The 19,117-nt window shown below is 42.9% G+C and overlaps 1 protein-coding gene across 1 annotated transcript in view; it reads right to left on the bottom strand.

Annotated features, from left to right (window-relative positions):
* Nucleotides 1–19,117, bottom strand: part of LOC138648241 (tenascin-R-like) — a 467,927-nt gene that overhangs the window by 97,677 nt on the left and 351,133 nt on the right. Inside the window, exon 8 of the mRNA XM_069737805.1 lies at nucleotides 17,004–17,189. Within this exon, the coding sequence (XP_069593906.1) occupies nucleotides 17,004–17,189 (186 nt within the window). The remainder of the gene's footprint in view (nucleotides 1–17,003; nucleotides 17,190–19,117) is intronic.

The raw sequence follows: 19,117 nt of genomic DNA, 5'->3' as shown, positions 1-19,117 counted from the left end.
CAATTACCACAATAACATGCCCCATCCACAGCATGGTCAATAAATTCCTGTAGCTGGAAAATCCATCTGACCCTGAGCAGATCATTTGTTATTCAACTTTATTTCTATTAGGTATCGTTCCCAAAGAATTCAGAACACTTTTTAAATGTAGCCTTCAAAATAGTAGTGTGGTTAAATAAGTCAAATCCTTTGAAGCCATCCACCATACATTTATGATCCATCTTTTCCTGCCATTATCTGTTGGGTAGAGTCAGAGGGCCCCAATTCATAAGTGATTTGGCTAATCCTATGTAAAATATTATGCTTTGCCAACTGTTCCTTAATGTGTGTGTGGGCACCTTAAATTGGACTGTGATCTCTTCAAGACGAGGTGGACATTAAAACTTCCATTATCATTTATGAAAGCTTGGTGAGGTAGATGATAATCAACATAAAACTAGACTCTCTTTCATCTTTCCATTGCGAGAAGACCAAGAATACTTGGGTCTGTCAGCAAATAAGATTTGTCCAAAAATTTTGTGGTGAAAGAAATAAATGCAAAAATAGATAGCTTGTACTAAAGAACCAAAAACTGGAAATCTGAGATATAGGGGGAGGATTTATGGGCTGGATAGTCTAAATTTGAGATATTTAGAATGACAAGAAGACATTATGAAAATCACCAAAACAAAAAGATCCTTTAAGCCATATCTACAACTATCAGTCAAAAATGACAGAAGATCTTAAGAATCTCAGCTGTTTTAAGAACAGGGTCTTGAAGACTGGCCAACTGCAGAAAGTAGATCTCAACCAGTAATTAGTTTGGAATTACCTATATTGGAGATAGTCAAAAAACTAGTTTAGCTGACAGCTACTATTCTCAACTCCTCTATGTATATGAATTGGTAATAGGGCTTTAACAGGTTACTTTATTTTTTATTTAAAGAAGCAATCCTCCTATCAAAGTTTTTATCCTCTCGATATATTGCAATCATCATATCATATAGCACTGTGTACTTGCAATTGCTCATTTTGCCTTTCTACCCAGTTCATTCTTCTCTTTTGTTATGCTCTATGTAGAATAAGGAATTCTCTTTTCCCCGCATTAGTCATCCCCCTTTCCATCTCCTGACCCAGCAGCTCTCACCTTCCCCCCCCCGCCAGGGATTTTTGCAGTGACTCATGAGTCATGAATGGAAAAGAGGCTTCCTGTTTCTACATAGCACTTAGAAGGATTCACCTAGTCTGTTTTTAATCAGGCTATGTCATAGACCTAATGGAAAACAGAAGAATTAACTGGGTAAAAGGACAAAATGAGCAATAGTAAGTACACAGTGCTGTATAATATGATGATTGTAATATATTAAGAGGATAACATTTTGATGGGAGTTTTTAATTATTTATCAGTCTTTTCAGAGTTATGAACCTTTGTAATATACTTCATTATATTATCTTGCTCTCTCAAACGTCTTGCTGAAAGGACTGTTTTACCTGCCTTGTTCATGCCTTTAGAGTAGATGTTTTGAACTGCAGGTCAAGCAAATATCAATACCCCATAATGAGCTTCTGTTATCCCCTCCTCCATGTTCAAAAAGTGAGAGAGTTTTGTAAATAGTTTTTAAGCATGGGATAGGGGAGCAGAGAAGCGCACACTGGGGTATGGACATTTGCTGGACCTGCAGTTTAAAACAGCTACTTTAAGTGCATGAACAAAGCAGTTAAAACAGCACTTTCAGCACGGAGATTGAGAGAAAGGGAAGCAAGATAAAGTAATGGAGAACATTTCAAAGATTTATAAAATTACAGACTGATCAATATTTACATTTTTGTAAAAAGTTTAGTTACTCTTTAACCTCTTTCTGCCATTGGACGTACTATCCCGTCCATGTGACCTGGGACTTAATTCCCATGGACGGGATAGTACGTCATAGGCGATCAGCCGCGCTCATGTGGGGAGCGCGGACGGGTGTCAGCCGATTATCACAGCTGACATCCGGCACTGTGCCAGGAGCAGTCACGGACCGCTCCTGGCACATTAACCCCCCCCCCCGAAACACTGCAATCAAACATGATCACAGATTTCCGGTGGCATAGGGAAGCATCGTGCAGGGAGGGGCCTCCCTGCGCGCTTCCCTGAGACCCTCAGAACAATGCGATGTGATCGCGTTGTTCCGTGGGTCTTCTCCCTGCAGGCCCCAGATCCAAAATTGCCGCGGGGGGTCCTTCCGGGTCCTGCAGGGAGGTGGCTTGGGAGCGCCTGCTGAGAATAGGCGCCGGCAAGCCTCCAGCACTGCATGTCAGATCCCTGATATGACACATTGCTATGCAAAGTGTCAGATCAGCGATCTGACACTATACAGTGATGTCCCACCCTGGGACAAAGTAAAAAAGTTTTAAAAAAATTACACTGTGTTAAAATATATATAAAAAAATTCAAAAATAATCATAAAAAAAAATATTGCTCCAATAAATACATTTCTTTATGTAAATAAAAAAAACAATAAAAGTACATATATCCGTAACGACCCAACCTATAAAACTGTCCCACTAGTTAACCCCTTCAGTGAACACCGTAAAAAAAAAACTGAGGCAAAAAACAATGCTTTATCATCATACCGCCAAACAAAAAGTGGAATAACACACAATCAAAAAGACGGATATAAATAAACATGGTACCTCTGAAAACATCATCTTGTCCCGCAAAGAATGAAGAACCACACAGCGTCATCAGCGGAAAAAATAAATAAGTTATAGCCCTCAGAATAAAGCGATGCAAAAATAATTATCTACTATATAAAGCTGAATGTGTGTGTGTGTGTGTGTGTATGTGTGTATGTCCGGGATTGGCATCTGCACCGTCGCAGCTACAGTCACAAAATTTTGCACAGTCACACGTCTGGACCCCGAGAGCGTCATAGGCTATGTTGTGATGCGAAATTTTAACCTCGCGCGTTCCAATTCACCAAACAATTTTGCCCCTATCTACATAATGGGGAAAAAAGTGAAAGGAAAAGTGTTGGAGGCGTCGCAGCTACAGAAACTAAATTTTGCACAGTCACACGTCTGGACCCTGAGAGCGTCATAGGCTACGTTGTGAGGTGAAATTTTAACCCCGCGCTTTCCAATTCACCAAACAATTTTGCCCCTATCTACATAATGGGGAAAAAAGTGAAAGAAAAAGTGTTTGAGGCGTCGTAGCTACAGAAACAAAATTTTGCACAGTCACACGTCTGGACCCTGAGAGCGTCATAGGCTATGTTGTGAGGTGAAATTTTAACCCCGCGCTTTCCAATTCACCAAACTATTTTTCCCCTATCTACATAATGGGGAAAAGTGAAAGGAAAAGTGTTGGAGGCAAATTGACAGCTGCCAGATGTGAACAAGGGGGACTTAAAGAATGACAGCCATGGCACCAAAGAGTATATACCGATCAGTTGCTAAGGTGGGGCCCCGACATGGGATACTCACCACACACGGGGATATGAACACACACACAAAATGCGCCACACACTACCACGTGCTTGAACACATAGACCACCCTGAGCACACATTTCACCACACATACACCAACCTCGCCACATAAAAGTCGAAACACAAAAGTCGCCGCTCAAAACTCGCCACGCGCAAAACTCGCCACATGCAAAAACTAGGCTCACGCAAAACTCGCCACAAGTGCAAAACTCACCTCATGGAAAACTCACCACACGCAAAACTTGCACACGCGGAAAAATTGCCACATGCACAAAATTTGCAACACATGCAAAAGTTGCCTCACACAAAACTTGCACATACTCAAAAGGCACCAGATATAAAACTCACCACGCGCAGAACTCGCCATGCGCAAAACTTGCTGCACACAACTTGCTACACTAACCTGTCACATGCAACTCGACACACAAAAAGTTGCTACACGCATGTTGCCACACAAAACTCAGCTCACAAAAGTCGCTACATGCATGTCGCCACACACAACTCAACACACACAACTTGCCAACAAAACTCGCCAAAAACACACACAAGTCAGGTATTAGCCTTCAAAAATAAAAATCTGATTAATAAGCAGACAAACTACAAGAGCAACAAATGTACCATATAGGAAATACGGCAGCTGTCAGTCACATGACCTGTCTATTATGTGTATGTGTGAGCTAATATATACTGCCAGGGGGAGGGCTTCCTGTTGGCTGGGGATTTATCAGGCTGCCAATTTATCTTACAAATACTGAGGTAAAAATACTGAGCAAATAACGTGTTAACGAGGTCTAATACAGGAGATCACACAGGTATATACTATATACAGGGGAGATCACACACAGATATATACTATATACAGGAGAGATGACACACAGGTATATACTATATAGAGGAGGAGATGACATACAGGTACATACTATATACAGTAGGAGATGACACACAGGTATATACTATATACAGGAGCAGATTACCTACAGGTATATACTATATACAGGAGGAGATGACATACAGGTATATGCTATATATAGAAGATGACATACAGGTATATACTATATACAGGAGGAGATGACATACAGGTATATACTATATATAGAAGGAGATGACATACAGGTATATACTATATATAGGAGGAGATGACATACAGGTATATACTATATATAGGAGGAGATGACATACAGGTATATACTATATACAGGGGAGAGGACACACAGCAGGTATATACTATATACAGGGGAGATGACATACAGGTATATACTATATACAGGAGATGACATACAGGTGTATACTATATATAAGGGAGATGACAAACATGTATATACTGAGGTGAAAATGATGGGTGTGAGGTGAAAATGAAAAGGTGTGAGTGCAAAATGAGAGGAGTGAGGGAAAATAGTGTAGTGATCGGAAAATGACAGATGTGAGGTCGAAATGACGTGTTAGGGGGGAATGAGAGGAGTGAGGGAGAAAATGAGAGGTGTGAGGGGGAAAATTAAAGGGACTCTGTCACCTGAATTTGGCGGGACTGGTTTTGGGTCATATGGGCGGAGTTTTCGGGCGTTTGATTCACCCTTTCCTTACCCGCTGGCTGCATGCTGGCTGCAATATGGGATTAAAGTTCACTCTCTTTCCTCCATAGTACACGCCTGCACAAGGCAATCTTGCACAGCGCAGGCGTGTACTATGGAGGACAGAGAATGAACTTCAATCCAATATTGCAGCCAGCATGCAGCCAGCGGGTAAGGAAAGGGTGAATCAAACACCCGAAAACTCCGCCCATATGACCCAAAACCAGTCCCGCCAAATTCAGGTGACAGGTTCCCTTTAAAGATGTGATTGGGAAAATGAGAGGCGTGATGGGAAAATAAGAGAAGTGACGTGCTATAACTAACCACAGATATTTACTATGCCCAGGCAACGCCGGGCTCTTCAGCTAGTTTTTTATATAAAAGGAGTTTTTATTGTATAAAAGTGCCAAAACATAAAAAAAGATATAAATGAGGTATCGCTGTAATCGTACTGACCCAAAGAATAAAACTGCCTTATTAATTTTACCAAATGCAGAATGGTATAAACGCCACCCCAAAAGAAATTCATGAATTATTGTTTTTTGTTCATTCTGCCTCACAAAAACTGGAATAAAGAGCGATCAAAAAATGTCACCAATAAAAACGTCAACTCGTCTCGCAAAAGACAAGACCACATATAACTCTGTGGACCAAAATATGGAAAAATTATAGCTCTCAAAATGCAAAAAAACTATTTCTTACAATAAGCTGACAGCTGCCAAACATAAAAACCCACTATAAAAACCCTCTATAAATAATAAATCAAACCCCCCTTTATCACCACCTTTGTTAAGGAAAAATAATAAAATGCAAAAAAATGTATTTATTTTGATTTTCCCGTTAGGGTTAGGATTAGGGCTAAAGTTAGGGTTGGGGCTACAGTTAGGGTTAGGGTTTGGATTACATTTACTGTTGGGATTAGGATTAGGGGTGTGTCAGGGTTAGGGGTGTGGTTAGGGTTATGGTTGGGAAAAGGGTTAGGGGTATGTTGGAGTTAGGGGTGTGGTTAGGGTTGGGATTAGAGTTAGGGGTATGCTGGGGTTAAGGGTGTGTTGGGGTTAGGGGTGTGGTTAGGGTTGGGATTAGGGTTAGGGGCAAGTTCGGGTTAAGGGTTTGGTTAGGGTTATGGTTGGGGTTGGGATTAGGGTCAGGGGTGTGTTCAGGTTAGGGTTGGAGTTAGAATTGGGGGGTTTCCAGTTAAACACTTGGGGGTTCAAAGTTCTCACAACACATCTAGATAAGTTCCTTAGGGAGTCTACTTTCCAAAATGGTGTCACTTGTGGGTGGCTTCACTGTTTAGGCACATCAGGGCCTCTCCAAATGCGACATGGCGTCCTATCTCAATTCCAGTCAATTTTGCATTGAAAAGTCAAACGGCGCTCCTTCCCTTTCGAGCTCTGCCATGCGCCCAAACAGTGGTTTACCCCCACATATGGGGTATCAGCGTACTCAGGGCAAATTGCACAACTTTTGGGGTCCAATTTCTTTTGTTACCCTTGGGAAAATAAAACAAATTGGATCTGAAGTAAATTTTTTGTGAAAAAAAGTTAAATGTAATTTTTTTTTTAAACATTCCAAAAATTCCTGTGAAACACCTGAAGGGCTAATAAACTTCTTGAATGTGGTTTTGAGCATCTTGAGGGGTGCAGTTTTTAGAATGGTGTCACACTTGGGTGTTTTCTATCATACAGATCTCTCAAAGTGACTTAAAATGTGATGTGGTCCCTAAAAAAATGGTGTTGTCAAAATGAGAAATTGCTGGTCAACTTTTAACCCTTATAGCTCCCTAACAGAAAAAAATTTTGGTTCCAAAATTGTGCTGATGTAAAGTAGACATGTGGGAAATGTTACTTAAGTATTTTGTGTAACATATCTCTGTGATTTAAGGGCATGAAAATTCAAAGTTGGAAAATTGTGAAATTTGCGAAATTTTCAACATTTTCACCAAATTTCAGGTTTTTTTTCCACAAATAAACGCAAGTAATGTCGAGGAAATTTTACCACTAACATGAAGTTCAATATGTCACAAGAAAACAGTGTCAGAATCACCGGGATCCATGCAAGTTTTTTAGAGTTATAACCTCATAAAGGGACAGTGGTCAGAATTGTAAAAATTGGCCCGATCATTAACGTGCAAACCACCCTTGGGATTTAAGGGGTTTACTTGTTAAAGAGTGTACAAAAAGCTTGAAAAATCTCCTTGAAACTTTCCTTGCAAGACAAAAAGTGGCCAAAAAAGAATTAAAGCCAAAAAGCAGAAACTGTACAGTTAGTTGTTGAGGTTTCTTTTTACTATTCTGCTAAATATTTGTTTTCAGTCTTTTTCCCCGAAGCTATAGGATTAATGACTGTTTTGGGTTGTTTTGACTGGAAATTAATGAAATCTCGGTCTCTGACGTCTGCAGAGTGCCGTGTACAGTATTACAAATTTTGATAATCTTATTTAGTAGAACTGTCACATCTCGAAGGCTAGATTAAGATTAGTATCGTTAAGCAACCTTTTGAAAGATATAAGATATTCTTCAGAGGTTGCTTAGAGAATAATTTGATGCGTGAAGTGTCTAGATGGTAATTGGGAAATTTGATTAGCGTTGCCTGCCTGCTGAAAAACGATAATTATACAACTACAAGCAATATACTGTATATAGGCCAAGTTTACTCAACTGAATTTAGCCACAATCCTTATTTCTTTTTAAGGTAAATATGGAAGAAATATCAAAACTGGAAGAAGTAAAAAGGAAAAGAAGAATGGGTCCTGTTGAGTTTTTAAAACAGGTCATTTTCTAGAAAATTAGTTTTTCTTGATGATGCATTGTGCCTGATATTGTAGGTCATTCGCATTCATTCTTTTTAAGAAACAGCGCCACTCTTGTCCATTGTTGATGCCAGGTATGGCAACTGAGCCCTATTCACTTGTAGGTGTAGATGTGTTCATTGAAGCAGATTATCTGACACCATCGCTCAGTCTCAATGAGGAAAGTGACAGCCCCATTAATCTTTATAAGACAAAATAGTCAGGCATAAGACTCCTCTATCTTATACGATCACATAAAGACAGGCAATATCCCAAATTACTCCTCTCCTGACCTGTCTTCAGCTGTGTTCATCTACCCGGTGATGCTATCCACTTGGATGTATAGCGGATATAATAGAGTTTCTTATCTCCTCACTTATGTGTGTCTTTTTCATTCTTGCTGCTGGAGACACATTCTCCTGGTCACCGAGGCGTACAGACACATATATGAGATTCCCATAAGCAATGTCTTGGTAAAGGCTGTCTAGCTGAAATCACTGAAAGAAATAGCACTTTAAACCCTCCTTGAAGCTTTTGTCAGCCTCATATTGACCTGTTGCTCTTTAACTCATATGTTTTTGGATTTTTAATTTTATTTCTTGTGCCTTCTATATAGAGTATTAAACATACCGTACCTCTGGGTACCTAAAAAAGTCAAAATTAAAACCTGAAATTAGAGATTATATCCCTGATAGATATGCTCTGACGGGTGCTATAATTTAGGCATTGACAAAGCTATAGGTTGTAGTGCTGGCGGCATTTCACTCATTCTGGTTTTTTTTTTACTACTCTTGTCTTGCCACTTTGAGCATCTGATCTCTCACTTTCCTTTAGCCATAGACTTTACCTCCAAGAAATCCATCTATAAAAAGTGATATATATATGAGATAGAGAGACAGATAAATTGAGCATCACTCTCCATCCAGCATCCAAGCTCTAAAAAAAGAGTTCGTTGTTGAGAAATGGAAAAAGATAGATGTTTCAATTTGTCGCCAACTTCTTCATTCTATGTCTAGAAAACTTATCTGATATCTGGCACCGACACGTTAACAACAGAGGTTTTTTTCCATCTTTGGAGACAATTATTTTTTAACTTAAATAGATGAATTTGGGTTTAAAAGTATTTTTTTGCAACCGTGTTTCATTATAAATTTTGCACCATCTGTTTTGTATGGTTTAAGTTTTGCACCTTCTGTTGCTGGTTTATGAATGAGTTTGCTGAGAATCCATTGGTGATCTCATTTTTGACACTTTTTCTGTCTTTTGTTTTCTGAGCTCTTCTCAGCTGATTAATGACCACAGACCACATCAAAGTTGAACGTGCAAGAAAACAAACAGACTGTAAAAACCAAACGGTGCCGAATTTTTAGTGGAACCTTATTGGGCCCAAATGATTTTTAGTCTTAAACACATGCATTTAAGTAAGAAGAATAAAATTGACACTACTGTAAAGGTGGACAACCCTTCTGTGAGGTGCGGCCTCTATCAATCTCACTTGTTTTTTCAGGTCCCATAAATGTTTGATTGTTTTGAGATCTGGGGAATTTGGACCCATTGTGTCATTTCAGGTAAGTGACCCATATGCACCCATCCATCTACATGGTGTTTGAAAAATTGACCCGGCCACCCTGTTCCATTTCTCCAAGATCCCAGGGAAGGACACTGCTGGTTTTAATGTTCATGTAGACAGTACCATACTTGGGTATTGCTCTTGTCAGAGCAGGAGCAACACATGGGGCACAACCGGGTTTAACAGTTTAAATCCCTAAAAGGAGTTGCTCCGATCCCTTCTGCGCTTAACTGAATCTGGTTCCTCATATAACTCTGGTGAGACCAAACCTTTTTTATTTATGAGCATTGGTTATAGTAAGCACTTGCACTTTACTTGTTTGTTTTGGTGGTCCATATGTATACAAATTTATCTTGATATTTTATACCTAGCATTAAAATTTTAGTTTTATATATATGTTTCTCCCTGTTGGGTAAATTAATTATAATTGGAGAATTGATGTAGGCCTGCCCTCTATAGTAGACTCCTGCTTTATGGTCCTTTGCCTTCTGGCATCCTGCTTGCCGGTAAGGGATGCGCTCTGGAATATTTACAGCCAGCGGCATGGTCTTAACTGTGCTTTCTCTCATGCTGTTAACAGAGGCGGTGCAACATGGGTGAACTTTTGGGGTACCCAAGATGGCCAAATTGCAGATTTTAAAGCATGGAGCAAGCACGATCTCCTGGTTTTGAAAACTTACACTTCTGATAGGTGGTCGATTGAGAACGGAAAGGATTTAAGAAGTGGAAAATTGCAAAGTTGCTTATTTTAACCAGTACTTTGCAATTCTGTTTATTTAATAAGACAAACCCTAAAAGTATGGTGGCATATTTTGTGATTTCCAATGTTATTTCTCACGAGACCAGGAATTTGGATTGGACCACTTTACTGTAGAGTGAATTAAATATTTTGATGCCACAGAGTACAAGCTTCTATATAACTTTGTATTGCCATATTTTGGAATTATTACTTGAGGTCACTCATGCCCACTCCCCAGTCCAAGTATCAAGATAAAGAGTCCTTGGCTATAACTTCACATTACAAAAATCAGAGGTGTAATCAGCTGAAAGCACGATTGGTGTAAGAACACTAAAAAAAAGTAACCACACAGCTGGACATAGCCGATCCATAATTATACCTGCTGACCCAAAAGTCTGGTACTCAGAATTCCGACCCTTAACAGAATATAAGCCCAGACTCAAGCTGTGAGTGAGCAATGCCCTGTGTATGATTGCTCCAGAGATTTCAAGGGTATGTGTGGCAGGGGATACTTATGTGTGATGCTTGGAGGTCTGTGGTCTGATTTTCATTCTGAAAAGTAAAAGTACCGTAATAATAATAATAATATGAAGAGAAAATAATTTCTAAGCATCTGTGAAGCCACAGAGACATTGAATCTGCACTATGGTAACAAACAGCAATAATCTGTGATTACCAGGGCGTCAGGGCACTATAGCACCTGTATTATATTGCACAATCATCGCTAAGATTTTAAGGAAAATGTACTAGCTATATGTGCGGCATGTTGGATGGCACAAAATACTGAGGGATGGGCACAGGGGTTGTTACTTATTTTTTTCCTTTTTTAAATTTGCACCCCTAAGAAGTTGCATCACTAGCTCTGATGAGGCAGTGCAGTGCATGAACCCCAGATTTCTGGTTGGGTGCTACAGATCTGTAGACGAGCTTCACTTTGAACTGTACTGTCATCTTCATGACACCTATACAATTGGATCATGTGACAGATCAGGGAGTCATAGGTTTCCCCTCCACCCTCCAATCTACATGATACTGTATGCCTATGACAGTGCATGCGAAGCAATGATGAAACCGCATTGTGCCGTCTATGCCGGCAACTCTGCGCGATGGAGAAAACAGGACTAAGTTACACAAACTAGGAGAGTGCAAACTTATTTTTTTGTATGGAGTGACAGTGGTAGTATTATTAGTTTTGTAGGGGACACTCAACGGCCATTATGACTGTTTAAGGAGGTCAGTAAGGAGGCATTAATATTTTCTAAAGGAGGCATTCAGGGGACATTATTTGCTTTAAGTGGGCACTCATGGGAGTGGGGGACAAAAATGACCAAAGGTTCAGAATTGGCTAGAAAAGAAAATATAAAATCATCTGATCTCTCAATCGATCCTGTTCTATCAGAGTCTGGTCCACCGCCGAACTGTACTTCTAGCTCAAACAATGTTGTCAACTCAGGGGGATGTAAATACTACAGGCTTTGGTTGGCTGCAGCAGTCACATGTCCATGAGTCGGGAGGTAATCATTACAGAAGGATGTAAAGACCAGGCACCACGGAGGATTAGTCATGGCACAGTAGCATAGCTACCGGGGGGGCAGAGGATGCGGTGGCCCCAGGCCCGATGCTCAAAGGGGGCCCACCCGGAGCTACGCTACTGTAACTGTATCGGCGCGCACAGTTACCTTCTGTGGCAGAGCAGGGAGAATCGATCTCCCTGCTCTGCCGCCGGCCGCTATGGGGCCCCTGAGCAGGCGGGGGGCCCGTTGCCAACATTGAGCCCACTGCCTGTCATTGCAGGGTCCGCTGTACCAGCATTTAGCCGATACAGCTGACCGCAATGATGAGGGAAGGAGCGCTGTGCTCCTTCTCCAGATCATCCCGCTGTCAGCGTCTGACATCAGCGACACTGACAGAGGGCGCGATGAGTCACTGCCCGATGCCGAGACGAGCGGGAGCTCAAAGCAGTGCAGGAACCAGGAAGAGAGGTAAGTATTTATTTTTTTAAGGGGTGCCGCCTTATAGTACAGAATCTGCCTATGGGAGGGGTCTGCCTAATACTACAGGGTCTGCCTCTAGGGGGGTCTGCCTAATACTACATGGTCTGCCTATGGGGGGTCTGCCTAATACTACAGGGTCTGCCTATGGGGGGGAGTCTGCCTAATACTACAGGGTCTGCCTATGGGAGGGAAGTCTGCCTAATACTACAGGGTGTGCCTATGGGAGGGGGTCTGCCTAATACTACAGGGTCTGCCTAATACTACAGGGTCTGCCTAATACTACAGGGTCTGCCTATGGGGGGTCTGCCTAATATAACAGGGTCTGCCTGTGAGGGGTCTGCCTAATACTACAGGGTCTGCCTATGGGGGGTCTGCCTAATACTACAGGGTCTGCCTGTGAGGGGTCTGCCTAATACTACAGGGTCTGCCAAATACTACATGGTCTGCTTGTGGGGGGTCTGCCTAATACTACAGCCTATGGGGGTCTGCCTAATACTACAGGGTCTGCCTGTGGGGGGTCTGCCTAATACTACAGAGTCTGCCTATGAGGGTCTGCCTAATACTACAGAGTCTGCCTATGGGGGTCTGCTTAATACTACAGGGTCTGCCTACGGGGGGTCTGCCTAATGCTACAGGGTCTGCCTAATACTACAGGGTCTGCCTATGGGGGGTCTGCCTAATACTACAGGGACTGCCTATGGGGGTCTGCCTTATACTACAGGGACTGCCTTTGGGGGGTCTGCATTATACTACAGAGTCTGCCTATGGGGGGCCTGCCTTATAGTACAGGGTCTGCCTATGTGGTGCTGTTCTGCACTACAGGGTCTGCCTATAGGGGTGCTGCCTTATAGTACAGGGTCTGCCTATAGGGGTGCTGCTTTATACTACAGGGTCTGCCTGCGGGTGCTACCTTATACTACAGGGTCTGCCTATGTGGTGCTGCCTTATACTAGAGTCTGCCTATGGGTGCTGCCTTGTGCTATAGAGTCTGCCTATGGGGGGTGCATTATATAATATAGAGTAGGCCTATGGGGAGTGCATTATACTATATTGAGGACTATCTGGTGCATTATACTATATTGAGGAGTATCTGGTACATTATACTATATTGAGGACTATCTGGTGCATTATACTATATTGATGACGATCTGGTGCATTATACTATATGGAGGCTATCTAGAGGGGCATCATACAGTGTGGCGATTAGTATTGGGGTATCAGGTGCAGTAATAGAGACACATAGGGTAGCAGCGGCTCAGTATTGGGGTATCAGGGGCAGTAATAGGGACACATGGGGCAGCAGCGGCTCACTACTGGGGTATCAGGTGCAGTAATAGGGACACATACGGCAGCAGTGGCTCAGTATTGGGGTATCAGGGGCAGTAATAGGGACACATATGGCAGCAGCGGCTCAGTATTAGGGTATCAGGGGCAGTAATAGGGACACATGCAGCAGCAGTGGCTCACTACTGGGGTATCAGGTGTAGTAATAGGGACACATACGGCAGCAGCGGCTCAGAATTGGGGTATCAGGGGCAGTAATAGGGACACATACGGCGGCAGTGGCTCAGTATTGGGGTATCAGGGGCAGTAATAGGGACACATATGGCAGCAGCGGCTCAGTATTAGGGTATCAGGGGCAGTAATAGGGACACATGCAGCAGCAGTGGCTCACTACTGGGGTATCAGGGGCAGTAATAGGGACACATACGGCAGCAGCAACGGCTCAGTATTGGGGTATCAGGTGCAGTAATAGGGACACATGGCAGCCGTGGCTCAGTATTGGGGTATCAGGGGCAGTAATAGGGACACATACAGCAGCAGCGGCTCAGTATTAGGGTATCAGGGGCAGTAATAGGGACACATGCGGCAACAGCGGCTCAGTATTGGGGTATCAGGAGCAGTAATAAGGACACATACGGCAGCAGCGGCTCAGTATTTGGGTATCAGGGGCAGTAATAGGGACACATACGGCAGCAGCGGCTCAGTATTGGGTATCACGTGCAGTAATAGGGACACATACGGCAGCAGTGGCTCAGTATTGGGTATCAGGGGCAGTAATGGGGTCACATACGGCAGCAGTGGCTCAGTATTGGGGTATCAGGGGCAGTAATAGGGACACATACGGCAGCAGTGGCTCAGTATTGGGGTATCAGGGGCAGTAATAGGGACACATACGGCAGCAGTGGCTCAGTATTGGGGTATCAGGTGCAGTGATAGGGACACATACGGCAGCAGTGGCTCAGTATTGGGGTATCAGGGGCAGTAATAGGGACACGTAAGGCAGAAGTGGCTCAGTATTGGGGTATCAGGGGCAGTAATAGGGACACATACGGCAGCAGTGGCTCAGTATTTGGGTATCAGGGGCAGTAATAGGGACACGTAAGGCAGCAGTGGCTCAGTATTGGGGTATCAGGGGCAGTAATAGGGACACATGCAGCAGCAGCGGCTCACTACTGGGGTATCAGGTGTAGTAATAGGGACACATACGGCATCAGCGGCTCAGTATTGGGGTATCAGGTGCAGTAATAGGGACACATACGGCAGCAGTAGCTCAGTATTGGGGTATCAGGAGCAGTAATAAGGACACATACGGCAGCAGCGGCTCAGTATTGGGGTATCAGGGGCAGTAATAGGGACACATACGGCAGCAGCGGCTCAGTATTGGGTATCAGGTGCAGTAATAGGGACACATACGGCAGCAGTGGCTCAGTATTGGGTATCAGGGGCAGTAATGGGGTCACATACGGCAGCAGCGGCCCAGTATTGGGGTATCAGGGGCAGTAATAGGGACACGTAAGGCAGCAGTGGCTCAGTATTGGGGTATCAGGGCCAGTAATAGGGACACATGCAGCAGCAGCGGCTCACTACTGGGGTATCAGGTGTAGTAATAGGGATACATACGGCAGCAGCGGCTCAGTATTGGGGTATCAGGTGCAGTAATATGGACACATACGGCAGCAGCGGCTCAGTATTGGGGTATCAGGGGCAGTAATAGGGACACATACGGCAGCAGTGGCTCAGTATTGGGGTATCAGGTGCAGTAATAGGGACACATACGGCAGCAGCTCAGTATTAGGGTATCAGGGGCAGTAATAGGGACACATACGGCAGCAGCGGCTCAGTATTGGGGTATCAGGGGCAGTAATAGGGACACATGCAGCAGCAGCGGCTCACTACTGGGGTATCAGGTGTAGTAATAGGGATACATACGGCAGCAGCGGCTCAGTATTGGGGTATCAGGTGCAGTAGTAAGGACACATACGGCAGCAGCGGCTCAGTATTGGGGTATCAGGGGCAGTAATAGGGACACATACGGCAGCAGTGGCTCAGTATTGGGGTATCAGGTGCAGTAATAGGGACACATACGGCAGCAGCTCAGTATTAGGGTATCAGGGGCAGTAATAGGGACACATACGGCAGCAGCGGCTCAGTATTGGGGTATCAGCAGGATGAGGAGTTTGTGCAGGTTGGGAATAGATGGTGATGGCTGGAATATGAGAAGTGAAATGTGTCTTTGTTGTATTCTCTGCAGCCGAGTCATTGCTGGAAGAAGTCATGTCGGTCTGGGCCAGATGGAAAAGACAGGAAAAGTGACGACTCCATCATAAAGAAAGTGAGCGGTAAGACATTATCTGTAACTGTGCTGTGATCTCTTATATGCTCTGCAGGGCTGGTATCTACCACTGACCATATGGCGGTAATATCCATGTTGGTCGTTATATAGAGATTATCTTCAGTAATAACGCAGTCATCTGCTGAGGTTCTCCTCCAGTATTAGGGCGCATCACCGAGTTGTAATCAAGGTTACCTGGTTAGGGGCCCACTCAGAAGCTTCGCCCCCCCTGAGCCAAAACCCTAGCTACGTCTCTGGTGATGGATACTGTTAATTTAATGTATGCAAACCATTTAAAGGTCCCAATTCATCAAAGTGTTTATGAGAGAATTGTGGCGTAAAACGCACAAAAAGTTTGTGTCTTTTGGAGTTTTTCACTCCAATTTTAGCCAACTCTGACAATGTGGACAGAGCTGGGGTGGAAGCAGGAGTGTAATAATTCCCACCTGATAAATTGAATCAAATTTGTGATGAGCCTTATGCCAGAAATGTAACTGCAGTTCCATGTTGGAGTATCATTTCCGTCAATGTATATGGAGGTGGCACGTCAGTGATACGTTTTTTCCTTTTAAGGAAACGAAGAGCTGAGTGACAATCCCCATGAGCTGCTGCCGTTAGTTTGTTGCCTGCTACTTTTACCAGTGTATCCAAATACAAAAGCTGATACATACACTTTCCAAAAACTTCCCTCAGCAGTGCGCTTCTGCATTGTCTCTTTTAGTATGCCGCAAAGCAACAGAAGGGCACTACAGCCATAACCAGTGTGCTATCCTCGGGCGAGTGCAAAACCAATTCTCTAGCAATTTTCTGGATCCTGCCTCACCCCCTTAGGACCTGCACTCGGCACAGCTTGGGTTTTTTTTTTTTTACTGAATTTTATTTTAATGATTATCGCAGCCAATAAACCTATTAGAATTAAGAGTACTAAAGTGCACTTCTCGTGCAATGTGTTAATGCTGGTTTTGACCTAGCGTTGTACTGGGAAGCTTGCACTGGATGTCTTCCAGAAGAACAGCAGGACTGGAGGCTGCCCAGTATTAATGAAGTAGAGAGCTCTTTATAGCTTTGCAGTTTGTCCGTAGTATTTATAGGTGTTGCATTCTGACAAGTTACATAGATGCATATATCAGAGACTGGGGGGGCGATACGAGATACAACCATATCATGCATTACCACTCTTTAAGTTGTGAACTGGGCATGATGCAGTTTAGTGGTTTCATCCAGAAAGTGTCTCCAACCATTCTTTACATTACAATGCGACTTTACGCTCACCTGTAAGTGTGGCTTTTGTGGTCTGGCCACCATTTCGTGGTACCTTCAGTTCATGGTACTGATCTCCCGCCAAGGTGCTGAATACAACTCGGTACCCTTCACCCTCGGCATCACTGTTATCCCAGTCTAATTCTAAAGTCGATGATCCCCGAGTGGTAACCCGTAAATTTTTAGGTGCGTCAAGCTCTGCGGGGAAAAGAAATAATAGAAATAATTTAATGCATATGGACATATTTGCCAACATTGAATTAAAAAAACGTGTTATTCACAATTATTGTTATAAATTCTTAAATATAAGAGCGGACATGAAAACGACTCTGACTAATATTCGGAATAAGGGTTTGGTAGGCAGGGAAGGTGAGCGCGTGAACGCTATTTCTTCCTGTGATCAGCAGTGGAGATAGAATTTTATCCATTAATATTGCATCAGGTTGACTTCATCAGGTGCCGATCTTTGACCACTTTCTACCAGTGAGTTGGGTCAGTAAATAGATTATTGGGGAGCCCACAAGGTCAATGAATCTGTGTAGTATATTTTGCCATATTGTCAAAGCTTTGTATTATGAAAATCGTGGTAAGGCTAGAGTTACACGACCGTTTTCTCTCCATTCGAAAAACACAGTCCGATTATGCTGTTCAGACTCTGATCCGAGTTTGAGACGATTTTCTCGGAGGTAAAGAGGAAAAAAAAAGTGAAAATTGGGTGGCGCTTTTTTCACGGACCCATAGACATGAATGGACTAGTGACATCTGATTTTTGGAGGCAAATTGTTGCACGTTGCAATTTTTTTTCTTGGTCTGAGGAAAAAATTTAACATGTACACAAGCCTCATAGAATAACATTGGGATGAGTGCTATCCATCAAAATCACGGATAGCACTCATCCGATTTAAACATTTGTGAACGAGTCCTAAAAGTGACAAAAATGTCTCAAATAGAATGAGAAATAGTTTTCTGAAAAAGTATACTTTAAATAATGCAGAAGGTTTACTAAGAACTAAGAGTTTAATTGCATGTGGCCATTAGGTTTTGGGTGTAAGTACTGACATATACAGTATAATATATGTTAATACAATACAGATCCTGATCTATATCTAAATTATGTGGCCAAGGAAAAATATCTTGCTGGGGGCAACCTGTCAACTCTGCATCCGAGACGTTATGTGCCAATAACTCCCTCAACTATGCTCATGATTGTATGAAAGGAGGCACTTTTTTGCGTGAGTATCTCTTCTAGTAGTGCCTTTTTTTTGGGACACTTGGATGGTAGTATTGTTTGTAGGACCACTCTAACACCACTTGCAATCGAGGCAATACCGCTGCTGGACGGAGTTTTTACAGGATGCCCATTGCATCTGAATCTGATCTTTAGTAGAATTCTTCTAGCAGCCCTCCTAGTTGCATACTTCAATGACTTTATGTGCACAACATGATGGTGCCATCTAAATTGATAATGATAATGCGAATTATAATAATAGTAGTAGTGACTGTGTGGAGGTTAACGCTTCACAAATTTTTAAGAGGAAATTTGAGACAGCTAATGAATAGATCAATGGTGGGCAGTGCAGCCTGGAGAATGCAGACCATTCATTGACAGGACTTCAAGGGAAATGATCCGAGCTCAGCTCTCCTGTAAAGGGGCTTTAAGCAGATGTCAGCATGTAAAACGACTGTACAATTCGTCCCTCGTTTTCTCTGTAAAACCAGTAATTAACATTACTTAAGCTTTGTCTAGCACGTCTGCTCCCTTAATCTGCATTTGCAATAGATTTCAGCTTGAAATATTTATAAATGTGCCCAAAATGAGGCGGCAGAAACTATGAACATTAAATAAGGTGGCTGATTCATTGACTCCAATGACATCTGTTACCATAAAGAGCAATCGTCTCCAACTGGTGGATTTCCAGCTGTGCAAATCGACAACTCCAAGCATGATGGATACCATGGTCACAGGGAACATATACTATTACGTCATGTCTTTGAATTGCCAACCGTTTAATACATGGAAGGACTCGGAATGATATACCAAGAGATCTTCTTTGAGGTTGTCTCCATGAGACATCCCCTATATCAGCTTGACAGAAGAGGACATCTCAAGGACACATTTTGACTCC

Source organism: Ranitomeya imitator, chromosome 8 (genome assembly GCF_032444005.1).
Source record: "Ranitomeya imitator isolate aRanImi1 chromosome 8, aRanImi1.pri, whole genome shotgun sequence".
Taxonomy (NCBI): Eukaryota; Metazoa; Chordata; class Amphibia; order Anura; family Dendrobatidae; genus Ranitomeya; species Ranitomeya imitator.
This window is presented reverse-complemented; position numbering and strand designations above follow the sequence as displayed.